This window comes from Rhinolophus hipposideros (genome assembly GCF_964194185.1).
Source record: "Rhinolophus hipposideros genome assembly, chromosome: 8".
NCBI lineage: Eukaryota > Metazoa > Chordata > Mammalia > Chiroptera > Rhinolophidae > Rhinolophus > Rhinolophus hipposideros.
The window spans coordinates 80,987,844-81,014,744 of record NC_138054.1 but is presented as its reverse complement, the minus strand read 5'-3'; the positions used below and the strand labels follow the sequence as shown (position 1 = coordinate 81,014,744).

Sequence of the window (26,901 nt, the reverse complement as noted above, 5' to 3'; positions counted from 1 at the left end):
GTTTCAGCTTTTAGGGAACTCAGGTAATCGTTGCAAGAGCTCAACTGTCCTCACCTTACAGATGTGGAAAGTGAAATGCAGAGAGAAGTCCTTTATGTGACATCTCAGACTGTGGGCAGCAGAGCTAGGACTCAAAACCACACACACCAGACTCCAAAGTCTGTGCTCTTGGGCCCTAGAGCTGAACCCCACTTGACGTAACTCCTGACCTCTGCCTGCTGGTGCCCTTCCTCCCTCCCTCCTCCAGCCTCCCAGCCCCATGGCAGGGACCCTCACCAGGGACAGGAACAGCACTAGAGCCAGTGGCCTCGATGGAGACCAGGACGGAGGCCTCTTGGGGGCCAGAGCTGCCCACCACACGGCACACATACTCCCCCGAGTCGGCTGGGGACACCTGGTGCAGCCGCAGCCGTGAGCCATGGGCCTGAGCAGGGATAGGACAGAGAGACAGAGGAACAGACGGAGGAACAGTGGCAATCGGAATCCTGGACAGCCTGGGGCCAGGGTCTAAACTCTGACGCAGGCAGGCACTGCACCCTACTGGGGCTCCTAGGTCTCCGTCCCAGCCAGAGCCTCCACAGCAGCCCTCCCACTATTTCCCGCCCCCAAACTCCCATACCTGGTGGTGAGCAGGGAGGCTGCCCCCACGCTTGTGCCACGTGACTTGGGCGTGGGCCTGTCCAGAGACCACGCAGTTCAGATCCAGGGTCTGCCCTTCAGCTACGTGTGAAGATGAGGACTCAATTCTGATGGGCATGGCATTGCCAGGGACTGGGGGCACAGAAATACCAAGTTGGGGCTTCGGCCATAAGTCAGATTTGGGAACAACTGGGTTGATGGACACCTCAGCCCTAGGAGCCCCCACCCCCCCCAAGGTAATAATAGTTAACCCTAAGCACTTACGGTGTGTCAGGCATTGTCTAAGCCCTTTATGCATGTTAACTCACTCAGTCCTCACAAAATTCACAAACCTTCTGCGATGATGGAAATGTCCTATCATCTGCACTGGCCAATACAGTGGCTACTAGCTACATGTGGCCACTGACTGGGCACTCGAAATGTGAGGATGTGAATTTTACATTTTAATTAATTTAGTTGCTACATGCGACTAGTGGCCACGGTACTGGACAGCTCTGTGAGGTTGGACTAACCCATATCCCCATTTCACTGCTGAGAAAACTGAAGCTGAGCGAGGAGAATAACTGACAAATCCCTTGGTGGCACAGGAAGGATTCGAACCCAGGCATCTTTCTGCAGAGCCCTTGCCCGGGACTCTCACCATCCTCTGAGGGCTCTGACTGCACAGCTCCTCCTCCCCAGGGAGCACTGTTACCTGCATTGCCCGGTCCCTTCCAGGGCCCTCATCACACTCACCGGAGGGGTTGCCGGAGTTGGGGGACACTGAGACCATGAAGGAAGCCTCCCGAGCGTCGATGTTGTTGTTGGCCCGGCACACGTACTCGCCGGAGTCAGCTATGGACAGCTGGTGCAGCCGCAGGCGGGAGCCATGGGCCTGCGGGTGGACAGGGAAGGAGAGGGAGCGGGAGGGGAGGGGTCAAGGCGTCAGCAGCGGGGTCAGGCCTCCTCCCAGGCCTCCCTTGTCAGACGTGCTGAGGCTCTCTCTGTGCTGGGCAGGAGGGAGAACTGCCCCAGGATTGCCGGCTCACGCTGTGGGTTCTTTGTCCTTGGGGCTGTCCCTGCACGGCCCACCCCAGGAGGCAAACGTGCTGCCCTCACTGCCACGCTCCACTCTGTACCTGGTGTCGGGCAGGAAGACTGCCCCCTCGCTTGTACCAAGTGATGGTGGCCTGGGGCTGCCCGGCAACCACGCAGTTCAGATCCAACGTCTGCCCTTCGACCACTGTGGGGGATGAGGACTCGATCCGGATGGGTGGGGAGACACTGGGCACTGGGACAGACAGGGTGGGATGTCGCTGGAGTCAGACGACAATGACAGTGCCAGGGACCTCTGTGCCTCCCCCTGCACCTACCCCATGCCTTATGTACTCTCACCTTGGGAGGAGCCGCTGCCCTGGATGGTGACAATGAGCGAGGTCTCCTGGGAGCCAGCACCATTACTAACATGACACACATACTCGCCCGAGTCCGCTGGCGTCACCTGGGGGATCCGCAGCCGGGAGCCCACGATCTGAGGGGGAGCAGGTATCAGTGGGTGGGCACAGCACCTCCACCTTTCAGGCAGTGCTGCTGCTGCGTCTGGACTCTGAGAACCTCCCTGCCTTGCCTGGGGCCAGCCCTCGCCCTGGCCTCCTTCAGAACTTGCTCAGCGGCCTTCCTGAGGCTTTGGACTGGGTGGACAGTGCCTCTCTCTAGCTTTGCACTGTTCTCACCCGTCATGCCTGCAGAAGGACTGCTGAGGCCCTCCCCAGCGACTCCGCAGTACCCTGCTGTGGCTCCTATCACACTGCTGTCAGATGGTACATCTCCCTCACCCTCTAGCCAGTGAGCTCCTTGAGGGCAGGGAACTATTTCATTTCCTTTAGAAGCCTTAGGGCCAGGCACAGGACTTGGCCTGGAGCAGGTTCTCAGGGAAATGGAGTGAGTGAACCATAGAATGTTCTGTTAAAATACAGGACCCAACTGAGGCTGAAGGGTCTTATCTCTGTATCTTCAATACTGGTCCAGGGCCCACCTAGCAACAATATTCACTGTTTGTTGAATGACTGAATGAGTACAGAAGAGGTGCTGAGAGCTCCTCCTAATGCCTATCCGGGCCAGTACACCCAGCTTTTGCCCCCACTGGCTGGTACCTGGTGCCGGCTGGGTAGGCTGCCTCCACGCTTATACCAGGTGATGGTGTGGGGGGCTTGGCTGGCCACTAGGCAGTTGAGGTCCAGGGTATGTCCACTGGCCAGGGAGGCTGAGGAGGACTCGATGCGGACGGGGTACACCACACTCTGGGCTAGGAGGGCGAGACAGGAGGCAGGATGTGGGAGCCGCTGAGGGTGGAGTGGCCCTAATAGCCCCCACTGCTTGCTATGACCCCCGAGACACTCACTGTGGGAGGGGCCAAGGCGCTGCTGGATGGTGACAAGAACTGAGGCTTCCTGGGTGCCTGAGCTGCTGAGCACACGGCACATGTACTCTCCAGAGTCGGCTGGAGTCACCTGGGGCAGCCGCAGCCTTGAGCCATGTACCTGGGATGGGCAGGAGGGAGGCAGGCTCAGAGGGGGGCCCTGGAGCTCACAGCCAGGTTCTAGGCTCCTGCTCCTGCTCCTGCTCCCATCTCTGGCCCCTCCCAGCCTGGCCCCCCAACTACAGCTTCGGGGAAGCTCTTCCAGGGAGAAGGGCCATTGGTGACCCTTCAATTACCGCATCCCAGGGTCAGGACTGGTTTCAGTGGGATGAAGCGGGGGGCCGGTATTTGTTGATGTACTACAGGGCAGGTGAGCTAGGCAGTGTGAGCCCATTTGATGGATGGGGCTCAGGAAAGTCAAATGACTTGTCTAGAGGCACACAGCAGTCCAGAGGCTGAATTCAAAGCTTATGCTCCTCATTCTGTAGTCACAAGGGTCCTTCGGGAGCCCCCATAGCTCCCCACCTCCTACCTGATGTTGGGCGGGGAGGCTGCCTCCACGCTTGTGCCATGTGACCTGGGCGTGGGGCTGTCCAGTAACCAGGCAGTTCAGATCCAGGGTCTGCCCTTCAGACACATGGGAGGAGGACGACTCGATCCGGATTGGGAGGGTAACCCCCAGCGCTGGGAACAGAGGGCAGAGGGTCAATCCCCAGCTGGGAGGAGAGCAGGAAGGGTGGATGAGTGAAGGTAAAGGCATTGGTCTTGTGGGATCCTGCCATTGCTGGAGTGGGGAGCCTTTCCCAGTGGGGCCCCTAGGCCTTCCCTCCCCCTAGTGCCACTCACCAGGTACAGAGCCTATAGGCTCGATGGTGACCAGGACAGAGGCTTCCAGGGGCACTGAGCTGCCCACCACGCGGCACACATACTCGCCCGAGTCGACTGGGGACACCTGGTGTAGTCTCAGCAGTGAGCCGTGGGTCTGGCCGGAAAGGAGGTGAGGTCAGAGGGGCCCTGTGGGACCCTTGCACCTATAACCTGCAATCCTGCCCCATTCTCTGACACCCGAGGCCTGGCCATCCGCTTTGTCCTGCTTTAGGTGTGGAAGAGAGGGTCTCTTTCCAAGAGTGGGGGGTGGGCCAGGAGGAGCCATGTGAACTGGTAGACACTAATGCCACATTCCATCAATTCTAAGACACACTTTGTAATGTCTCTGAAGTCCAGAGGCAGCTTACAGTGAATAATGCTACGATTACAAATGGCAGCTATTTTTTTTCCTTAGGGGCACATAAAATGGTGCATCTTGCAATCAATGGCATCCTAAATTCTATAAAACACAGTAAAAATAATAGCTAATGGGAATGATAACAACAGCAGTTTCTATGGGCTAGAGCTCTGAGCACTTGGCATACATATTAATTCATTTAATCTTTAAGACAATTCTGTAAGGTAGGTAGGTAGGTACTATTACTACTACATAACAGGCGCTGAAACTGCAACACAGAGAGGTTAAGTAACTTGCCCAAGGTCATAAGCTAATAAGTGGGAGAAGCAGCATTCACACCCAGGCTGGCCAGTCCAAGAGTCTGGGTTCTATCCATTGCCACCATACACCCGTGCAATGGGGTCCAAGGCTTCCCCTGTCTCAGGAGCCTCCCGCCAACCCCATCCCCGACCTCACCACCCAGGGGCCTCCCTCCTATCCCCTCCTTGACCCATCCACCCTCTAGTCCTGTACCTGATGTCGGGCGGGGAGGCTGCCCCCGCGCTTATGCCACGTGACCTGGGCATGGGCCTGCCCGGGCACCACGCAGTTCAGATCCAGGGTCTGCCCTTCAGCCACATGGGAGGAGGAGGACTCGATGCGGATAGGCTGGGTGCCACCAGGAGCTGGGCGAGAAGATGGTCACTGGGTCACTCCAGGTCTCTGCAGGTGCCCCTGCCTATCCCCTGTCTCCGTCCCAGTCTAGGCTGGTGGCTCTACTCACGGTAGGCGAAGTTGGCTCCCTGCGTCCCAGTGACTGTGACTGTGATGGAGGCCTCCACACCATTGCTGGCCCGGCAAACGTACTCGCCTGCGTCAGCTGGTGATGCCTGGAATATGTAGAGGCGGGAGCCACGGACCTGGGCAGCGTGGGCAGGTGTGTGAGAGGCGCTTCCCGGAGCCCAGCAGATGCCCCTCCCTTTTCCCACTCCTCTGGGCTGGGCACTGCCAGTCCCTCAGCTCAGGCGCCAGGACCCCTGCAAACCACTGTCCACGGCTCGGCCTGGCTGCCCCGTCCCACCTTTCTCACAATGTGTACCTGGTGCCGGGCAGGGAGGCTGCCCCCACGCTTGTACCATGTGACCTGGGCATGGGCCTGCCCTGCCACCACACAGCTCAGATCCAGAGTCTGCCCCTCAGCCACTGTGGAGGACGAGGACTCGATCCTGACAGGTGGGACAGGTCCTGGTGCTGTGGGGACAGGGGTGGGGGAGGTAGTGCATAGTCTGCAGAGGAGATGGCAAGAACTGCCCACCTGGAGCCAGCTCAGCCTTGTCTTCTTTAGGCCACGTCTATGTTTGGGGGATGGTGACCTGGGCTTAATGTCCCCAGCTGAGCAACCCTGAAGGGAAGGTCCAGGCAGAGGTGAAGCCTTGCAGGGGGGATGAGGAAGTGGGAGAGAAGAGGGTAGCTGAGACTGGGAGAGAGGAAAAGGAGGCAGCAGCAGAATCATGAGGAGTGATGTGGCCAGAGAGAGGAGAAATGGGAAGACGGTGATGACTCAGAACTGGAGTCTGCTTGGGCCAGGCCCTGCGGCAGCTTCAGTGTGGGCCTCCTGCCCCATGTCACAACAGGAGTCCCTTAGCACCTTGGAAGGCTCTCAGCCTCCTCCAGCTTGCCTTGTCATTGGCAGTCACTCACCAGGGATGGAGCCAGCGCTGGAGCCAGAGGCCTCGATGGTAACCAGGACGGAGGTCTCTAGGGGCCCAGAGCCAAGGACCACGCGGCACACATACTCGCCTGAGTCGGCTGGGGACACCTGGTGCAGCCGCAGCAGTGAGCCGTGGGTCTGTGTGCAAACAGGGAGGGTGGGAAGGGAGTTGGAGAGGCCCCACCCAACCCCTCCATCCAGCAAGCTGGCCCTGGGCGGCTGCTGTACCTGGTGCCTGGCCGGGAGGCTGCCCCCGCGCCTGTGCCATGTGACCTGGGCATGAGCCTGTCCAGGTACGATGCAGTTCAGATCCAGGGTCTGCCCTTCAGCCACGTGGGAGGAGGACGACTCGATTCGGATGGGCTGGGTATTGCCCCGAGCTGGGCCTCCAACAGAAGCTGGGGCACAGAGGGGCTGCTCAGATGGGAAGCCTTTCTGGGCCTGGGACCACGCTCTTCTGCCTCAGCATGGCCAGCCAGACCCCTCTTTCCCTCCCCCACCTCCAGCTCAGAGGCCCATTTGCCTACACCTTGATCTGTGATGAGCTGCCCTGGCCTGCAGGGAACCAGAATCCTTTAGTGCCTAGGCTAGGCCAAAGGATGTGGACAATAATGCTGTAACTCCCTTCTATAGTGTTTGCCACGTCTTCATATGGTGGTGGTATTGTCCTCATTTTACAGATGAGGAAACTGAGGCCCCACAAGGTAAAATAAGCAATTCAAGGTTGATAAGGGGTAGAGCCAGCATTTGAACCCAGGTCAGCCTGACTCCCAACTCAGCATTCAACCCAGATTGTGCTACTTCCTGATGAAATCTGAAAATAGAACCTCCTCATGGGGTCCCAGGCAAGCCAGACCAACCTTAGCCCCAACATCAGCCCCTTTATCTCCCCAAGCAAAGAGTGGAGGGTCAAAGCCTGCTGAGTGCCCTTCTTGTCCTGATGTCCCCAAAGAGACCACAGGCAGCTTTCCTGGGAATAGTGGGGAGATCCCAGGGGTGGCCCCTGCCCAGCTCTACCTGACTGCTCACCTGAGGTGAGGCTGGGGCCTGAGTGGGTGCGGTGGGGGACTGAGATGGTGATGGAGGCCTCCTTGGAGCCTGACCCATTCTCCACTCGGCACACGTATTCTCCAGAATCAGCTGAGGAAACCTGGGGGAGCCGCAGCCGGGAGCCATGCACCTGGGCCACATGGGGACAGAGGTATGTGAGGATGGGGAGGGAGCCATGGTCACTACTCCCTCTGAGCCTCAGTGAGTCATTCATGAAGCTCCCACTGGCTCCACTGAGTTAGCCCATGCTGGAAGCTGGAGACGGAAGGAAATAAGGGCCGGCCCCTGCTGGTCCCTGGAGATTGCCAGGGCTGCGTGCAGCCTCTGCCCGTGTATAGGACCATCCCCTGCCATAGGGTTAGGGATCCTCATACCTGGGTGTGGGGGGGCAGACTGCCCCCTCGCCTGTACCATGTGACCTGGGCTTGGGCCAGCCCTGCCACCACACAGTTGAGGTCTAGTGTCTGCCCTTCTGTCACAGAAGGTGATGAGGACTCAATCCTGACTGGTAAGGAGCTGGCACCTGAAGCTGGGGGCAAAGGGGGAGTGAGTAGGCCTCAGGGGAACCCTGGCTTGCCCTCCCCCCTCCGTCAGCCCCCAGAGGCCCCGCACCTGGAAGGACTATCACTTGGATCCGGGCCTGTGCAGTGCCCGCGGGGCTGGTGGCCACGCAGAGGTAGAAGCCTTCATCCGCGGTTGTGATGGCTGGGATGATCAGCGTGGCAATGTCTGTACGCTCAGACCGGGCCTGCCACACAGCGAGAAGCGTCAGCTGCCGCCGGAGGGGCTTAGGTAGCCTGGCGAGGGCTAGCCAGCGAGGGTGGACAGAGGGGCCATAAAAGGTAGAGAGGCAAGCACAGCGCCAACATTGGGGCCCTGTGGGGGTACCAAGCGGGGCGGAAAGAGGCAGCAAAAGCAAGAGGCTGATATCTGCTACCTGCCACGATGTCTGGGTAGGTTACCGTCTTGGAAGTGAAAGGAAGCAGAAGAGGAGATAAGGTAGGAACGTTCAGGTGGGAGAGGCAGGTGGCAAGTGCTGGGACTCTGCTGAGCCTGTGGGCCCGGACCAGATGGCTCTCCTCACCTGTGGGGGGAGGCTGCCCTCTTCCTTCTTCCAGCTGATGGCGGCACTGGGAACACCTGCGGCCCTGCAGTACAGCCTGACAATGCTGCCTTCGTGTACCCGGGTTCTCTCTGGACTCACCTGGACCCTGGGCCCGTTGCCCCCTGCAGACAGAGCCCCATGAGAACACCTCTTTGGGCTGCCCATGTGCTTCCAGCCCCGACCTCAGCCCTGTCCTCTCACCATGTACGTGGAGCACGGCCCTGGCCACCTGCTGCCCTGCGCTGCTGAGGGCTCGGCACAGGTACTGGCCTTGATCTGAGGGCTCGACGGCCGGCAGACGCAGGATACCACCATGGATTTGTGCCTTCTGAGGGAGCTGGCCACCAGGGCCCCCTGACGTGGAGAAATGAGGTCAGCAACCTACTGGGACTGGTCCCCACAGCCTAGAGTCCTGCCTCCGGTTTCCCACAGCCAGAGCCAGGCCCTGAATGTAATTCCTGCCACGGTCTCACCTGTCCACTCAAGGGTGGGTGTGGGGTGCCCCGTGGCACTGCAGCGGAATTCAGCCGTCTGCCCAGGCTGCATTGTGAGCTGTGGTGGGTGGATAGAGACCACTGGGGCAGATGGGGTACCCGAGGCTGATGTGGGGGAGAAAGAACATGTGGTCGGGAAGGCGTGTCGTGTGACCCACGGCAGCAGCCCTCTCGCTGCTCTCTTTGCTTCCACTCAAGCCCCTCAGGGCCATTTGTCCACAGAGCAGCCAGAGGGAGCTTTTGAAATGTCAATGGGATGTTGTTACTTCCTCATATAAGACCTGTCCATGGCTGCCTATTGCTTTTATAATAAAACCCAAACTCTCTGCTGGGATCCCCCACATACTGAGTGCACTCACCTCTGCCTACATCTTCAAGTTCCTCACCCCAGCCCTACCCATAGCTCTAGCCATGGTGGCCTTGCTGTTCTTCAAATACATCAACACGCTCTTGTTTTAGGGCTTTTGCACACGCTGCTTTCTCTGCCAAGAATATGCTCTGCCAGCTCTTTACGTGGCTGAATATCTTCCGTTCCTTCAGGTTTCAGCTCCAATGTCACCTCCTCAGAGAAGCCCTCCCTGACCACCCCATGTGGACTAGTTCACCCTTCTCCCACCTCATTTCTCACTTTCCTATCACTGTTTTACTCCTATCCCAGCACGCATCACCACATGTAATTATGCTGTTTGTTCACTTGTTCCCAGGCTTATTGTCACCCTAACTAGAACATGTAGTGCAGGAAGGCAGAGCTCCTATTTGACCTTCCCTCCCGTTTCTTCAGAGTCTAGGCCAGGACCTGGGATACCGTGGATGCTCAGAAACTCAGTTGAATGAAGAAAGTTGCTAGTCCTGGTAGGTATGGGAGAAGGTTGGGGGTGGGTGGTGAGGGGGTGTCAGGCATGGACACAAATGGTGTACCTTGCACATGCAGTGTGGCTGTGCCCTGGTCCATAGCAAACATGTTGGAGCCGGTGCACACGTAGGTGCCCGCGTCACTCAGCTGGACATTGCGAATGGTCAGGATGCCATTGAAATCCATGGCTCGGGCTGGTAGTTTCCCATTGTGCAGGCGGGTCCACACCAGGGTGTAAGCTGGAGACTGCAGGTGGGGTATAGGGGTTAAGGGTGGTGCTTGGAGATGCCAGAAGACAGTCTCCCTGATGACCACTCCCTGCCCTGCCCACCTTGCTCTTGGCTGTACAGATGAAGGTGACGTCGGCTCCGGGGCGCACACTCTGGCTCCGCTGCTCCTCTACTGTCACCGTGATGGGCTTGCTTGGAGCCTCTGCAGGGATGGGAGGCCCTGCAGTGAGTGGGGTGCTATCCAGTCCCCTGTCCTATGGCCACTTTCTCTTCACCATCCCATCCAGGTGTCACTTCCTTCCCAGTGTAGCCTAGATTCTATTCCATTCCTTGGCACTCCCCCCCATCATCCATCTGAACCCCATTACCTGCCTTTTCACTGCTGGCCCCGAGCAGCCAGGGCTCTGATCTGAGAAGTCACATCAGGAGTCCACTTGGCTCCAGTTCATGACCACAGACCACAAATGAGCTCTTAACACTTCGCACTTCACTCTAACTGGGTTTCTCTGTCTGGTTTGAGTTTCTATTCTATCCTCTGCCAAACCATTTCACACCTCCTCCCATTTTCTCCACCCACCAGAACCCGCCCCCTCCACTTGCATAGCTAATGGCTTCAAGGCAGACTTGTTAAGATAATTGAAACTATTAGTCAGGAATTTTTCCATCTTCCCAAATCTAGCCACCTCCCTCCTTTCTGGTCCCTAAAGAATGAGTCTCGCCTTCCAACCCCCACCCACCTTCTGAGTGCTGGAGCCCCTTCCAAGGACTTCTTCCTCTCCCTCCCCACGGGGTCATTCATCTCTACAGACAAATGCATTCTAGAATTTTCCATCTCTGAAAAGGTCCCCTTGACCCCAAACTCCCCCCAGCTACTGCCATTTCTTGGCCTCTCCTCAGAACCAAGACTTGAAAGATTTGTCTACACTTGCTGCCTTCCCATCCATTCTTTGCCTCCCTCCAACATGATTTCTACCCCTTCTCTCCACTGAAAACCACTCTTGACAAAGCATGACCTTCAAGGGTTACTTCTCCACCATTTCTCACTTCCCTGGGACCTCTGGTGAGGCCGACCTCTCCCTCCTGGAAGCCTGCTCCCTTCTTGGCTGCTAACACACACCTCTCCCAGTCTCCTTCTAGCTCACTGGTCCCACTCACTCAGTGTCTTTTGTTGTAAAAGAGGCTCTTCAACTTGACACGTTCACTTTGGAGCTCCTTGAGGCTCTGTCTTGGTCCTGTCCTTGAACCACCCTCTCCTTGGGTGATTTCATCCTGTCTCATGGCTTTAAACACCATCCCTATGCCAATAGCTGCCATATTCATTACCCTGGCCAAGGTCTTCTTTCTGAGTTCCAGATTCCCCTATCCAATGCCTTCCTAACGCACCTGCTTAGATGTTTCCCCAAACATCTCAAATTTAAACAAGTCCCAAACCAAACTTGTGATTCCCTCTGACCTGTTTGTAGTGGGCACTGCTAATCCCACACCCAGTCTCCTCGCCCTGTCACTTCAGTGCCACTCTGCTAGCTGCTGCACTTCTCTGCACAAAGGCTTTCTCAGATCATCAGAGACCATTATGCCAGCCCATGAGGTGGGACACAATGCAGGGGAACTGATGCTTCTAGAACAGGCCCTAATCAATGAATGACAGGAGATGGGGTACACATACCCCAGGCACCCGAGCCTGGGCCGGGATGACTCCAAAGTGCATGTTTTACTCTGGAGTTTCCCAGAGTTCCCTTGGCTGCATTAAACAGCAGCTTAGGGTGGTGATTCGCCCAATAACACACCCTTTACTGGATGCCTTCTTCCCTGCCTCACTTCACCTCCCAAACAAACTGCTGGCACATGAACCCTTTTCTCAGACTCTGCTTTTGGGGGAGCCCAAATGAAGACACCTTCCTACTGAGCCTCTCTCATCTCAGTAAATGGCAATCCATTTGCCCAGCTGCTAGAAACCAGACCCCTGGCATAATCCTAGATTTCTCTCTGCCTCAGTGACAACAATCAACTCCCACCAATTCTGCTCTAAAACCAGTCTTGACCCCGTCACCTCTTTCCATCTCCATGGCCAGTGCCCTGGTCCAGGCAACTACCATCCCCTCTGGGAGACGAATGAACCAGCTACCTGGGTCTGCAGTCTGCAGCCCAGCCCAGGAAGGCGGTTTTGGGGATGGGGAAGGAGGGCCTCACCAGTGACCAGCAGCTCTGCCCGGCTGGTATTGGCATGATGGAGATTACGACAGGTACAAATGTAGACTCCTGCATCTGAGGGCTGGACACTGGGGAAGTGGAGTTCAGAGCCTGGAGGGGAACAGATGGGAGCTCGTCAGAGCAGACACCCCCTTCTCCCACCCGGCCCTGCATGGAAGGACAGGACCCCAGCAGGGCAGGGACAGGCCTGTGGCTCCTGGGGCCATAGTACCTTGATGACGCTGCTGGGTGCTACTGGGCAAAGGCCGCCCATCCTCACGAGACCAGTAGAAGTAGTGGGGTGGGCTCCCACTGACCTGGCACCGCAGGGAGTGGGGGCCACCTTGGGGTACTATGCTCCGAGCTGGTTGCACCTGGACCACCAGGGGCGCTTGGTCTGCTGGCAGAGGAAGAGGAGAGGTCATTCAGGCAGGAGGCCCCCAACATTCAGCACTGTCTCAGATATCTCTGCCTTCCCAAAGATTGGTGTACCCCACCCCCAGTTTTGTCCCCCAGACCTGGTGTCCCTCAGGCTCCCCAGGCTCCCTGACTTGCTCATTACCCTGACCCGAGGCCATGGTCCCACTTACTCTGCGGCAGGCACCGGCCCCCCAGCACATTGGGGTTCCCCACGTAACCTGGGGCACACCTGTAGGGAGGAATAAGGGCCAGCTCTGTCAGCTCCCTGGACACCCAGTACCTCATGGTAGACTTGGGGAGCCAGAAGCCCAGCCGGCTGCCCAGGGTGGGGTGAAGAGGCTGAGAGCTCTGGAAGGACTCCAGAGACCAAAAAGGCCCCACAGGGCCTCAGTGATCTGAGAAAGGGGAGTGCAAGGAATGTCTGCAGGTTGGGTAATGGGGGTGGTAGAGCCTTTACTCTCCAGGAAAACGTTCATTCAACAAACGCTTATTAAGCAACTATTATGCTAGGTTATGGAAACACAACAGCGAACATGAAGTCCCTGCTCTTAGGGAACTCACTCATGGGGAAACCAACATGAAAACTGTGTAAAATGAAAGTGAAGGACATGCCTGGGGGCGGCGAGTGCACTAATCCAGCTCTGAGACTGAGAGGCTTCTGAGAATGGGGCTTCCGAGCTGTTATATTCCCTTGGAGTAGATGGTACTGCTCGGAGAACTTGTCACTGTTTGTAATTATGTATTCATACGATTTTTGCTATCTCGTCTCCCATTACAGGTGGTAGACTCGATAAGGGCTAGGAGTGCATCTGTTTTATTCAGCACTTTATCTCCCATACCTTGGCACACCGCATGGCACACAGGAGACGCTCAGGAAAACGCACTGAATGAATGAATGAAGCTGAGCCTTGAAGGCCAAACTGGATTTAGCCAGGAAAGGGAGGGATAAGGGTGAAGAATGTTCCATGTAAAGGAAACAGCACATGCAAAGACCTGAACATCCTGTAGTCAAGAAGTTAAGTCCAGCTAGAGCAGAGTTGGGTGTCGGAATTGGGACGAGACTGAAGAGTGTTAGGCTACCTAAGGAGCTTGGGCTTGTCCCAAGGGCAATGGAAAATCTCGGAAGGCTTTTGGACAGGGGAGGGACATGATCCGGGTAGAGACCTTTCTGAGCAACACCGTCCAGGGCTCTCACCTCGGACTTTACCATGTGCCCCCCACCCTTCACCCCTCCTGTTTGCAAACTTACTGCTCACAGTACTGGCCCGTGTAGCCAGGTTCACAGGCCGTGCAGCGGTACCCACCAGCTCCCAGGCTCTCACAGGTGCGGGAGAACCTGGGATAGAGGAGGCAAAGGTCAGGCCATAGGACACCATGCCCCACCCTGCTCTCTTCATTCTGCCCCCAAAGCCACTGTAGTGCCCCCCACTTCCCAGTGGGAGTTCCCCCTTGGCCCTTGAGCCAGGGGACGCACATGTTCTCTGGGTTGGTCAGTGGGCAGGCACAGGGCTGGCAGTCCTCAGGTGTCCCAGCCGTGGCATCTCCATAGTAGCCGGGTGCACACATCTCACAGAACTCCCCAGCGGCGTTGTGCTGGCATAGCTGCAAAGCACAAGAATGTCAGCCACCCCCAATGTGGAAGCATTGTCCAAAAGCCTTCCCTTGAGCTGGACATTCATGTCTATGAGCTTCTCTTAAAGAAATAATCGTGGAAGGACACAAAGATTTCACTACAGGACGTTCTTAGTGGTGTTTATAAAAGCAAAATGCTGGAAACAAACCGAAACATCCATGAATAGGGAATTGGATAAAGTACAAAGAACATCTAGCCAAGTATCTATCAAAAAGGATGATGTTGATTGCATTTCTTACATGTTTCTACCTAAATACCTGTAATATCATACGAAAGTAAAGGTATTCACCTGGGTATGTAGAGGAAGAGTTTTGAAAACAGATGCTTTATTATATAAACGTGTGGGTGTTACGTTCTCCTCCAAAGAGATCCATGTTCGTTTTATTCACACAGCATGTTCCTTACTCTGTCAACCACCCAACATTTGACCATATACCCTGGAGGACTATACACACCCCACTCTGAAAAGTTCAGGTATAAAAAAGCATTTAACGATATGGAAAGCTACTCATGAACCTGTAAATGAAAAAAGTCGATCGCACAGTGATCCTATGTTTAGTTGTAAACCCAAAAGGTATATTAATATGTGCACATCCTCGCCCAGAAAGAGCCAAAGAGCTCCACACTAATGTTGACAGTGATTACAGGGGAGTTTGACTTTCTTTTTGGGTTATCTCTGTAGTCTGGCTTTTCTACAGAGAACATGTGTCGCGTTGGTGGTAAAGAACTACAGGAACCAAAGTTTTCTTTATAAAGAAGGGTGATATTCCATAGTGTTGGCCACTCCACCATGCCTGCAGCCCCTCAGTGACCAGACCTGCTGGTCTAGCTGCTTTGTCCCACAGGCCTGGCCCCTGGACCTAGGCTCACCTTACCTTCCCAAGCCCACCCCACCCTATCCCACAGCCCTGGTACCCCACCCAGGCCCAGCCTGCATCTTACCGAACAGGCTCCGGTCTCTGGGTGGCACAGGTCCGAGTGGCCATTGCATTCACACATCTCACAGTGCCCGAGGTAGAGCCCACTCCCAGTGCGTGTGTAGCCTGGGGCGCAGTCCTGGGTGGGGAGAGAGGAAGGTTGGTCTCCATCTACAGTGCAGTCCCATCCGGAGCCAATAGACATAGAACTGCGTTCCCTCCATTCCCTTCTACCATCTAGACACCCCTTGGGTCTGGAGGGGAGATCCCAGGCCCAGCCCTCCATCCCCAAGTCTTCATTTTCACTCTCTCAGCACTCCAAAGCTGGGGATATTGGCCGACCCCATCTTAGTATATCCAGCCATCTGAATTGACTGAAACAATCGTTCAGACTGAATGGAGAACCCATCTCCATCCCCAGAACTTTGTTCCTGAAAATTGTTCTGGCAGGGCCTTTATTGAAAACATTAACCCCTAGATGGAAAAAGGAGACCTAGATTTGGAATGAGCCCTTGAAGACCTTTACAACTATTTCTACATTCACTAAATAAAGTGAAAGAAGCTGCACACAGACCACCAAGGAGGTTTTTACCCCTTCTAAGTGAGTAATCCTGGCTTCTTAAAGCAGTCAATTCCTTTTTCGTAATTCATTTTTATTTATTTATTTTTTGGGGAAAACAGTGTATTTCTATTTCCTACCCCTTCTTTGAACTCTTTCCAGGTCCTCCTTCCCTACCTGACCATTTCAAAGGCACGTTTATACCTCTGTTTTGTTTCACTATGGAAAATCTGCACCAAGGATTCTGCTTTCCCCAGGGGTTTTCCTTCAAAATGTGTTAGATTTTATCATTTCAAGGGACGTAAAGTTCGTATATTTGGATTTGAAAGTTCTTGTGGCCACAGCAAAGATACACAGATGTAAAATTGCAGAGATGTTGATTTCCCAGTGGGGGGTTCCCGAGCTGGGGCTGGCTGTTCCCGCTGGACCTCCCTGCTGCCCACGTGGCATAGTAGCCCTGCTCCCCTCCCGCAGATTCCCTCTTTCCCAGCTCCACATTCCCTCATAATTGCTAACTGGTCACCTGCTCTGTGCTTGGGGATTCAGTGGTCGACAGTCAGCTCAGGCCCTGCTCTCAGGGAGCTCAGTCTCCAGCCGAATGCTGCAGGTACTCTTGGATTCCCTCCAACTGACAGCCTTCTGTCTGTTCCTCCCAGTAGAACTCCATTTCTCCCCTGCCCCATCCTTCACCACTTGCAGAGGAATTATCCTGGGGCCCAGCTCCAATCGCCTTGTTCCAGGCCTAAGGAAGTGCCCTCCTGGCTTTCCAGGGGTAACCCTTTTGCATCACAGGTTATTTCCCCACATGTCCCTCCTTCTGACGTTCTGCTTATTCTGCTTTCCTGCCTAGAATCCTACCCTGCTCCACTCTCTGAGGCACTTCCACGCTCAGGTTTAGGCTAGAGCTCTTTGTGTCTCTGCATGGTCTTTCTGTCTGTGCTGGGTACCCTGATAGCACGAGCTGGGTCTTAAACTCCGGAGAGGGTAGCTGTGTGCCCTTGGTGAGTCGCTCCCACTTCCGTGCCTCTATTTTTTTTTTAAATCCATTAAAAGGGGTAATTACCCATCTCTCAGGGCTGTTGGGAAGCATAAATGAGAGATTGCAGAGTACACTAAAGTTAGGGCAGTAATCACAGGCCACGGACATGCCAGTTGACCAGATTGCTGAGCAAGCTGTACCAGAGCAGACGCATGTGGACTGGCCATGCTCACCTGGCAGGACAAGCCGACATAGCCTGGGGGACAGCGGCATTCCTCCACCTCGAGGGCCCGGGGTCTGTCTGAGGGCCCGGGCTGGGCAACCTCCAGGCTGACCGCACTGATGCTGGCTGCCAGTGGCATCGAGGAGAAGGTGGCCCGGATCAGGAGCTCGTCCAGGTCAGCCAGTGCCATGAGGAGGTGCTCGCGTGTGGCCGGCTGCCCGTCAGACCGATGCCAGAATTCCTGGGTGGGGCAATGACAGCAAGTGTGGGTGAGGGTGTTGCACTTTGTGTGCTGCTTCTGCAGCCCCCCGCCCCCCAAGTCCTGCCTTCCAGGCACTGGCAGAAGACTTTGAGGTGAGGGTGGGGCAGTGAGAAGCAGCGTAGCTAGCCTCAAAGCCAGGCTCCAAAGCAAGGGTGGGGGAAGGTCAGACACAGGGTGGGCAAGGGCGCCTTACCTCTCGGAGAACAATCTCATAGCTCTTCCTGTCGGGGCTCTGCAGTGCTGGCTGCGAGGCCACCAGCATGATGTTGTTGCCCTGGGGAGACACCAGCGGGATTGGGAGGGGAATCGAGGGACTCTCGAAGACCTCCACCAGTTCCAACCTCTTCCTAACACCAGCCTCCCATCTCTCCAATCTCTTAGGTGCATGTGCCCAAAGGAATCTGGTCCATGCCCACTGCCCCCTTCTCCTGGCAGCTGGGCCTCTGCCTGGGTGGCGTCCAACCAGACATTGAGGTGGGGGTACGGGTCTAACCCCCCAGTCCGTGCCAGGCCAACTGAGTGCTGAACGGAAAGGACAGAAACACGGAGGGTGCCCCTGGCTTCCCCTTCTCCCCGCTCAGTGTGGCATTCACGTACTCACCGTGATCTGGATGTCGGGGTCAGAGAGTGGGCTGCCCTGTACCCCTCCTCTGTAGGATAGGGTGTATCGCAGCTTCCCACCATAAGCCGCCACCTGCAAAGAGGCAAGCCCTGCAGTCACAGCCTCACTCCGCCTTCCCCTGGGGGGAAACGACCCTACAGCTGAGGGGGCAGAGCCTCTCGAGGCACTTTTGTCACCAGTGCTGTCCCCCCACCCAACCAGAGGCAGTGCTTGCCTAGAAGACCGGACATCTCTCAGCTCCATCACAGCCCCAGAGCTGGTGGTGATGACCCTGAGCTGCCTCTTTTCTGTTTTACGGGGTTACCCACTTCCCATTGCCTGACAATCCCAGCAAACAAGTTCCTAGTCCCTTTCCATTGGAAAAAATGTCTCATAAAGCAGACAGGGGGAAGGAAGTGCCCTCCATAATTCCCCGGCTTTCCAGGGGTGACCTTTTTGCATTGAAAGCTATTGAGACCACCACACGGAGCTTACAGAAGGTTCCAAAGTTCTCAGCCATGGGTGGGGGAGACTGAGGGTGGCCCCTCAGAGGTCTTGCTGTCTAAGCAGGTGGGTTTTGTTGGCTCAGAATCCATTTCCCTGCTCTCTGCAAACTGCAGCCCTGGTTCCTTTAAAGGAACTTGTCCTACATGCAGGCCATGGGGTTTGAGTGGCGACGTGAGCCAGGCCTGGCCCACCTGCACATTCCACCACCTGCCATCTCTACTCCATCAGGGACGGACACGTGAGCCTGGCACATCTACTCTTTCTACGGGAACACAGCAACTCCTTTTACTAGTCAGACTGGAAAACAGAGAAGGACACCGACTGAGATAAAGTCCTAATGAACACCTGGATCCAGCCATGCCTGACTCCAGATATCCATGGAGTTACACGAGCCAGTAGATTCTTCGTTCCAGACAAGCCAGCTGGACTTGGGTTTTCTAGTGCTCACAATGGAAGAGCCGTTTCATTTGCCGCAAAGGGCTTTCACGTGGGCAGCCAAGGCCTCAGCTCTGTCCCACAGGACTTTCCCCCAGGACAGATGTTCAAAGCAATACCACCGTGTGTCAGGCTTATCCCATGTGTTCATTCAGTTGTGAGCATTTATTAAATACCTACTGACTCCATGCCAGACCCTGGACCACTGGGTCCCTGACGATGTTCTCCACAAGCTCAGGGTAAGGTAAGGAGTTCAGGGCCGTAACCAGATCACCACAAAACAACTGATTTCCTGTTTGCTTTGAAGGCCAGCAAGTTCATCCCCATGCCCAGGGCTAAGCTGCAGACGTGTGCAGCAGAGTGGCTGAGGTAGCAAACTACAGTCTGAGACCAGGGTTCAAGTCCAGCTCTGTTGGCTGGACAGCCTCGGACAAGTCACTTAACCTCTCTGGGCCCTGCTTTCCTCATAGGAAAATGGGAGTAAAAATAGTATCTACCTGGAAAGGTAGCATGAGAATTAAGTAACACGGGCACAGTGGCTGCGAGCCCCCAGCATCGGGGCTACCAAATCCTCATCGCACCCAGTTCCACCCTCGGCTTCAGCTGAGCTTCCCCCCTGGTCTGCACGTTATTTTATTGCATATTAGGAGTATTCGTAAGAGGACTCTAACTCGTTTTTGGAACAAGATGTGATGTCAATTCTAACATTAATGCTAATAATAATGATAATGCTGATGATAGACATAACATTTAGACTAATAGTGAGCTCTGGGAGGCCAGGGTCTTCTTCTGCCCATACACAATATAGCGCACAGTAAGGACTCAACACTTCTTGAATGAATGCAGTGCCAGGAGATAGCTCAGTGACCTGGAAACAGGGTGAAGGTTGCCCAAAGAAGGGGTGTCTACATCCCAGGTAAGATGGCCCCTCTGCCCTGCCAGAGGCCTGAGGCCACTGAGGAATAAGGGCCAAGCTGGGTTCAATCTCAGCCTCCTCTGACCTGAACATGGCGCCCCAGGCAAGTCCCTTCCCCTCTCTGGGCCTCAGTCTTCCCCTTGGATCATAAAAGGCTTCGACAAAGGGCCCTATGATGGTTTAGGATTTGATGACACCCCTGTGACCCACCAACTCCTTGTTACCTTGTTCCCCAGGAAGGCTTGGGGCAGCTGCCAATAATAGAGACTTTCGGGAAGCAGAGAGAAGCCCTCATAGGAGAGAGAGAACTAGGACAGAAGAGCAGGCGGTGAGAGCTGAGGGGGCAGATAGGGGGAGACCCACGAGGGCAGAGGGATAGAAGCCCCCACCCCTACAGCCCAGGTCCAGGCCCTGCTCTTGGACAATTTGCCCCCCATGTCTGGGCCTGGACACCCCAACTGCTCGTGCCGGATGTCGTTTGGGTCAGTGTCTCCTCACATCTGGTGCGTGCCTCTTGTGGACCTCGCGATGACTGACACACACACCAGAAAACATTTTTAAATTTAGAGGCGATTTTAACATATATTTAAAAGTATGTAAGTAGCATAATTGAGTTGGTATATGATTAATTTAAAGGAAAAAGCTGAAGTAAAAAATGGTGCAAGAAATGTGCAAAGTTGGTCCAGAGACAACGCACATCTAGAAAAAGCAGGGTGGATGGGGGTGGTCCCTTGGTGGGTTCCTTGGCACATACCTGAGAGCCTGCTGAAGACAGAGAAACCGAGGAGGAAGAGGAGGAGGGGGAGGAGGGGGAGAAAGGCGGAACTGCTCGTAGAGCAGCTGCAGACTGGGGGTGGGGTGAGAGGCCCCCGGGACGGGGGTGGGGGTGGGCAGCAAAGCTGGAAAGGAGCTGCCAGATCTCAGCATCCATCCTCCTCTGGGCCTCGTTCACCTGGGGGTCCGGGAGAGGAAGGACGGAGGAAAGGAGCACAGAGGGACAGAAAGGACGCCATGAGGCTTTACCTTCCCCCAGACCACACCTGCCCGAACCAGCCGCCCGCTTCTGTGTTATCTATTGACCAGTCTGATGCCTGAGGCTCTGGCCCTGGTACCCATTGCCCTCTTGCTCATGACCTGGTAAGGCTATCCTGGGATAAGCCCTGACTCTGGGGAGAGACCCATACATAGGGTGCCCCCAGTAAGAGACGGGCAGGCAGCTCTGTCCAGCTCAGACCAGAGGGGCTGGAGGTAGCCCTAGGGGCAATTGTGGTGGAGAGGCCTCTCCTTGGGCCTTACTCTCCATGCGTGCCCAGGGGGTGAACCTAAGCCATTCAGGGCTCTGGAATGTTTCCCAAGGGCAACACTGGAGTGGACTAAGCGTCAGGCTGGGGCCTGGCCTGGCATGGGGGAAAATGGCCCCGGAAGGCCAGGGCCTTAGCTCAAGGCTCCTGTTTGGACGATGCTCTCTGGTCTCCTCCCTGGGGCCCCTGACATAGCCTATCCCGGCTCATCCCTGAGTTACCTGTGACAGCCGCTGTGCCCGACCCCTGCCTTCTGGGGGCCCCGGGATCCTCCCAGTTGTCACAGCTACCCGCAACTGCTCCTCTGAGAGGGACGTGCGGTTCTGATGGGTGGAGGGCATAGGCCAGCTCAGACCTCCCAGGGCCTCAGAGCTGAAGCCCTGGGGCGTTCCTCTCCCCGTGGGTATGGTGGCCAGAAAGGTCCACACTGGGGAGAAAGACGCATGCTCCCCTCTCTAGGCTGGCACACACGGGTTAACTCCAGGCCACTGGAGGGCCATACGCACTCAGAAGCTTGGGAGGCAGTGCTAGGATAGCCTGGGGGCTAGGTGTAATCACGTGGTTTAGCATCAGGTTAGTTTCCCTGCCACCTCAGCCACCACTCTGGCCACAAACAGTTGGCACCAGAACCAGACTACACAGTAGATGAAGCACATACCCTTCCTGGATCTAACGCCTGGCACAGGGCTTGGGTAAAACAGTGCCCTCACCGTGGGGCCATCAGGCACTACCTGGGTTCACGCAGACCCACACTGTCTTGGGCACTGGGCATCTCCCCATGCGGGGCTGAAGGCATCCAAGAACACCATGCTTAAGGCACATCAGCTTCACACCACTCAGATCACAGGCCTACCTGGTGAGCCCGGCGCATTCGCGCGAAATATGCCTCCCTCTGTGGGGTGCAGAGAAACACCAGGAGAGGGAGTCAGAGAGAGAGGTCTGGAAGCGCAGGCTAGGGCAGCCAGGGAGGCTGGGAGAGAAGGAACCCGAGAAGGGAGAAAGGACGCGAAGGCAGCCAGCCCTGGGAGGAGGCTGGGATACTTGGGTCTGTCCAAGGAACAGGGCCACGGCAGCCTCGGGACTTCCCCTCCTAAGTGTCCCTGACCTCCCTGGGACCCTGGGCATGGGGACACATCTGCTTGAGCACCAGCCTCAGAAGTTGGGTACTCCTGGACCAAGACCCACTTTCCTTGGGTGCCACCAGGTGGCCTTGACTGCTTGAGGATCACATTTGGACACTGGAGTCCATCCCTAAGACCTGCACCCCACACCACCATCACCATCACCTCCCCACCAGACCACGACTCTGGAGAAACCAAGACCCGTCCATCTCTGGCTGGTGTAGCATTTAAGGGCGGCTTCAGACCTGGACCTGAATCCCAGCATTGCCATCTTCTGGCTGTGGGAGCTCAGACAACTTACCAAACAAACCTCTCACCTTAGGGATCACCTCACTGATGAGATAGGTAGTCATAGTACATGGCTCATACAGCTGTGACTTATGACATGTAAAAGTGCTTGGAACAGTGCCAAGCACAGAGCCAGAGCTCAATAAATATGACCTATAACAAGAATTATTGTTATGCCCCACACCGAGCACAGAGCTGAATTTTGAGTGAGCAAATGAACGAAACTGAAACTGTGTCTCATTTGTCCTTGTGTTTTGAGGGCCTCGCCCAGGACCTAACTGCACGGAAGCTAATAATCATTAACAGGTGAGCACTTACTATGTGCCAGCCATGATCTCCAATCCTCTCAGCCACCCTGGAGCTGAGGCTTATCAAAAGGCAGCCAGCTGGTAAGTGGCAGAGCTGGGTTTAGACTGAGGCCTCTCTGACCCCAAAGGCCATGCATTTAACCAGAATACGGCTGACACCTGTTGCCGGCCCAGACTGCTCTGAGGTCAATGTGTGTCTGAATCCGCACTGGCCTCAGGGCTCGGCAGCGGCCTGGCTCAGAGCTGACTATCAGGGAGGGCCTGCCAGCCCCACTGTGCCTCACACCTTGTCTCCCTGGTACGTCTCCGGTAGCTGCCAGTAGAAGGACTCGTGGCCAAGGTGGGCAAAGTTGCCGAAAGAGAGCTGGGCACCTTCAGGCACAGGTTCCACGGTGAAGCCTCCTGTCAGGCGGCTGTTCCGCTGCGGGTTCACCAGGGCAAAGCCTTGGAAGTCCCCAGGGGCAAAGCGGGTGGAGATCTGGCAGCAGAAGGAGGATGGGTATCAGCCTGGGCACTATGGCCAGCACCCTGGTGGGGGAGGGGCATGGGAGGGCATTAGGGTGGGTAATGGGGGTTGCTGAGATCAGGACTGGGCCCAAAATAATGGGGGAATGGGGAAGATATTTGGGGGAATCAGGGGGAGTTGGATTGAGAGCTAACATAAGCAATAATGGGGTCATGGGAGAGTAATAGGGTAGGGGCGAAGGTTGCTGGGATCTGTGCTTACACGGGCAAAAATGTGGGCATGGGGATAGGTGTCCTCACAGGCAATGGGGATGCCACTGGGCCAGGCTTCTGACTTGCCCCATTGATGACCAAGGGAGAGGCAGGCAGCAGGCCCCAGTGCTGGGCGTGTTCAGGCCCTTACCTGGTGGCGGGTGTAGGAAGAGCTGGCACACTGCTGGGTAATGCCCATGCAGAAGCAGGGCAGGCAGCCGTCAGGGTTGCTGGCACTCAGGTGGAAGTGGTGGGGCCGGCAGTGGCTGCAGGTGAGTCCTTCCACCTGGGCCTGGGAGGATGGATGGAAAGGTGGGTGTGGGGAGTGCGGCTGGGTCTCTTGCACTGCCAGCCAACTGTGAGGCCAGACTTCCCAGCCACTTCTGGCAGTTAGAGCCCCTGCTGCCCCTATGCCCAGGCCCCTATGCCACGGCCCCAGCTCCCATCAGCTGTTGCCTGAATTCCCACCAGGCCTCAAGCAGTGGGGCAGAGAGGGACCCTCTGGGGAAAGGTAGTGGGGGTGCAGGGACAGCCCTGAGGGTATGGTGAGAGCAAAGACCTGGCAACCGCTGTGGCTGTGGTTCAGAGCCTTGCAGAGGGCAAGGGTTTGGACTAACCTTGCACTGGCATTGGCCAGCAGCATCGCACTGGCTGCTGACGCTGCCCTGGGGATCACAGCCACAGCCGATTGGCTCTGGCATTTGGCCGTCTCCTGAGGTAAAGGAAAGCCACAGCTGGAACTCCAAGCCTGCCACCAAGCGCCCCCATTTCCATCACCCCATGGGCATCTAACTCACCACCAAAAGAGGAAGTGTTTATTTCTAATAAACACATGTGTAAGCAGGCATTCTACACATTCACAGCAGCTCTCCGGGATGGTGGCGGGGGGCCTTTTACTAGCCCCAATTTACAGGTAAAGAAGCTGAGGCTCAGAAAGGTAAAGTTACTTGCCCCAGGTCATAGAACAGAGGTCCTGTCTTAGCTCCACCCCTGGGGGAGACTGATACCCCGACACCAAAAGCATCCCCAGCCCTACTTACTTCGGCATGGCTGGCCCTGGCTGGGATTGCCGTAGTAACCTGGGGCACACCTATGGAGAGAAAAAGCAATTGGATGAATGGAAGGTAGAACCACAGAATCCTGGCGAACCTGCTATGAGCCCGGGATTGCTCTGGGGACCCTGTATTGGACTCAATGACTTCACAGGACTAGAAGGAACCAATTTGTCCAACTCATTCATTTTACAGAGGGGGGGATAGCTGGGAGAAGAGCAGGGATGTTTCCGAGGCCACAGAGCCAGTGAGTTAGCCTGATCAGGCATTGGACCTAGGCGCTTCACAAGAATGAGGGGTTTTCTGGGAAGACTGGCTTGGCTGGGGCAGGGGGTGCTAGGGGTTGGAGGTGAACTGCAGGCCCAGATCTCTAAGGATCTCAAATGCCAGGCTCAAGGTTTAGGCTCTCAGGTTGTCTGCTGGGGGCTTGTGTGACGTGAGTGGGAGGCTTTTGGCCCTGCTGGTCAGGAAGGCTGCGCCCAGCCTGACTCCAGGGGCAGCCACACCTGCACATTCCACACCCTGTCCACCGCCCACCTTACCTCTCACAGTGACGCCCACTGTGGCCTGGGGAGCACGCATCACAGGTAGGGTGGCTATCTGTGTCCAAAAAGCAAGTATGGGTGGACCTGAGAGTGTGGGGACAAATTTCCAGTTAGAAGGTCAGCAGCTCTTCCTTCAAGATCAGAGGGGAAGGGAGAGGAAGATTGGACAGGTAAACTAATGTATTCTGAGGGCAAGTCTTGTGCCAGGCCCTGTGCTAAGGCCAAGGTAGAGTATATCATTATCCCCATTTCACAGATGAGGAAGTTGAGACCCAGAGAGGGAAATGTATCATATATAAAAATGACACATCGAGGAAGTGGTAAGGCCAGGATTTAATCACTGCCTCTCAGAAGGGCCTGGGAGGAAGGGAGTCTGGGAGAAGGCAGTGGACATTTCAGGAAAGGGCAGGTGCAGGGAGGGCCTGGACGCACTGGCCAGCAGCAGGGGCTCCATAGCATGGGCATGGCTGGCAGTCCTGCGGTGTCCCCTGCTGGGCGTCCCCGTAGTATCCTGGCTGGCACTGCTCACACCGTGGGCCCTCAGTGTGGTGCTGGCAGCCCTGGAGAGGCAGAGCATGGGTTAAGGTCGGGCCCCTAGAAGCCACAGATCCCTGGGGTAGGAAGGATGGAGAGTGCGACTCACCTGGCAGGCACCTGTTTCAGGCTCACAGACTTCCGTGTGTCCATGGCAGCTGCAGCGTTCGCAGGTGCCCAGGTAGAGGCCGCTGGGCATGCGTGTGTAGCCTGTGTCACAGTCCTGGGGGAAGGAAGATGACAGTAGGAAGGGCTTCCTCGGCCCGGCTGGGCTCTGGGCAGGGACCACTGGGTGGCGGGGCTGGGGTGGGCCTGGGAAGGTGAGGAGGGCCCAAGGAGGGGGAGCCCAGGAGGACCGTGGAGGGAGCTGGCTGGACAGGTGTGTGGGGCCCAGGGCTCACCTGGCAGGATGGGCCACGGTACCCAGGCGGGCAGGTACACTGTTCTACTTCTAGTGCAGGGTCCTGGCCGGTGTCCTCCGGCACAGCCACATCCATGCTGATGCCAGAGATCCTGGGCGTGACAAGACGTTATGAATGAGCACTTGCTCTGCCAGGCATCCCTGGAGTCCTATAGGCGATTATCTCATTCATCCTCCCGACCACCCTGTTGTGATGCTTCGGGGCGACCATCCCCCCGTGGCTGTGAGGGCTGTGGCGAATGGCTTATCCCCACAACTTTCACCAGGGAATGCGCGCCTTCCTCGCTGAAAGATCACACCAGCCTGCTCCCCTGGGGTGACCCATGACAGACTGACCCAGGGTACAAAAGCCTCTTTGCCTCAAAAGAAGATGAGTCCAGAGCTCCACAGGGATGGGGCTGAGGCGTTACCTGAAACCACTTCCTTGCCTGGCCACTTCTCCCTCCTGTGCCCCTCCCTTTCTCCATCCCTCCCTTCCACATTCCCCTTGTTAATCACGTGCACCCCACTCCCCATCTCAGGCTTTGCTTCTCGGGAACCTGACCTGAGACAAGCCCTGTGGGGCAAGTACTGTTATAATCTCTATTTTACAGACAGGGGGACGGAGGCACAAAACGGCCACACAGCCTGTGAGAGGCAGAGCAGGCAGCCTGCGCGCACTGCATCACACCGCTTAGACGGGAGCTGCCTGCTCAAGCCCCCTCTGGCCTCCCGCCCCCGCCCCAGACACCTGCTCTCAGCTGGCCGCTGGCTGTAGGATGCCTGGATCAGGAGGGCGTCGATGCCCGCCAGTGCCATCAGCAGGTGCTCCCGCGTGGCCGGCTGCCTATCAGGCCGCTGCCATGCTTGCTGCCAAGGAAAGGACACATGAGCTACATCCCCTGATGTCCTGGGATATTGACACCCCTGAGTGGGAGGAGCAGGGGGCTCACCCCCGCCGCTGAAGGCTCCAGGGACAGTGACAGTGTTACTTACCTCCCGGAAGGGCACGGTGTAGGTGCTGGGCTGGCCAGGGGTTGGGTCCCGGGAGGGATGATGTTCTAAGACGATGCCATTGCCCTGCAGTGACACCAGTGGCTGCCCGTGCAGGGGCAGGGAGCCAGGCTGGGGCGTCTGGGTCACTGTGAAGCGTAGCTCTCCTCCATAGGAGGTCACCTGGGACACAGGGTGGACAGCGCTCACCTGGGGTCCCCCGTCAGGCCCTCCCACTGCTCCAGCCACCTCTCCCACCTCTTCTCCAAAGCACCACGACACTCCTGACTCCGAGTCTTTGCTGTTCCTGCTGCCT

General features: G+C 56.3%; 1 protein-coding gene across 1 annotated transcript in view; it reads right to left on the bottom strand.

Moving 5' to 3' along the window:
- Positions 1-26,901, bottom strand: part of HSPG2 (heparan sulfate proteoglycan 2) — a 97,870-nt gene that overhangs the window by 20,175 nt on the left and 50,794 nt on the right. The window contains exons 24-64 of the mRNA XM_081055038.1: positions 26,589-26,768; positions 26,344-26,462; positions 25,594-25,705; positions 25,302-25,415; positions 25,091-25,218; positions 24,656-24,742; positions 24,102-24,151; positions 23,679-23,773; positions 23,213-23,353; positions 22,631-22,822; positions 17,469-17,561; positions 17,061-17,141; positions 16,616-16,846; positions 14,870-14,983; positions 13,769-13,896; positions 13,544-13,630; positions 12,465-12,523; positions 12,107-12,274; positions 11,875-11,985; positions 9,786-9,886; positions 9,520-9,700; positions 8,581-8,706; positions 8,309-8,461; positions 8,087-8,229; positions 7,615-7,750; positions 7,377-7,531; positions 6,982-7,132; positions 6,181-6,350; positions 5,943-6,090; positions 5,341-5,492; positions 5,026-5,161; positions 4,776-4,927; positions 3,884-4,019; positions 3,570-3,721; positions 3,020-3,158; positions 2,772-2,923; positions 2,014-2,149; positions 1,758-1,909; positions 1,375-1,513; positions 620-771; positions 277-424 (exon numbers count right to left, since the gene is read on the bottom strand). Of these exons, the coding sequence (XP_080911164.1) occupies positions 277-424; positions 620-771; positions 1,375-1,513; positions 1,758-1,909; positions 2,014-2,149; positions 2,772-2,923; positions 3,020-3,158; positions 3,570-3,721; positions 3,884-4,019; positions 4,776-4,927; positions 5,026-5,161; positions 5,341-5,492; positions 5,943-6,090; positions 6,181-6,350; positions 6,982-7,132; positions 7,377-7,531; positions 7,615-7,750; positions 8,087-8,229; positions 8,309-8,461; positions 8,581-8,706; positions 9,520-9,700; positions 9,786-9,886; positions 11,875-11,985; positions 12,107-12,274; positions 12,465-12,523; positions 13,544-13,630; positions 13,769-13,896; positions 14,870-14,983; positions 16,616-16,846; positions 17,061-17,141; positions 17,469-17,561; positions 22,631-22,822; positions 23,213-23,353; positions 23,679-23,773; positions 24,102-24,151; positions 24,656-24,742; positions 25,091-25,218; positions 25,302-25,415; positions 25,594-25,705; positions 26,344-26,462; positions 26,589-26,768 (5,500 nt within the window). The remainder of the gene's footprint in view (positions 1-276; positions 425-619; positions 772-1,374; positions 1,514-1,757; positions 1,910-2,013; positions 2,150-2,771; positions 2,924-3,019; positions 3,159-3,569; positions 3,722-3,883; positions 4,020-4,775; positions 4,928-5,025; positions 5,162-5,340; positions 5,493-5,942; positions 6,091-6,180; positions 6,351-6,981; positions 7,133-7,376; positions 7,532-7,614; positions 7,751-8,086; positions 8,230-8,308; positions 8,462-8,580; positions 8,707-9,519; positions 9,701-9,785; positions 9,887-11,874; positions 11,986-12,106; positions 12,275-12,464; positions 12,524-13,543; positions 13,631-13,768; positions 13,897-14,869; positions 14,984-16,615; positions 16,847-17,060; positions 17,142-17,468; positions 17,562-22,630; positions 22,823-23,212; positions 23,354-23,678; positions 23,774-24,101; positions 24,152-24,655; positions 24,743-25,090; positions 25,219-25,301; positions 25,416-25,593; positions 25,706-26,343; positions 26,463-26,588; positions 26,769-26,901) is intronic.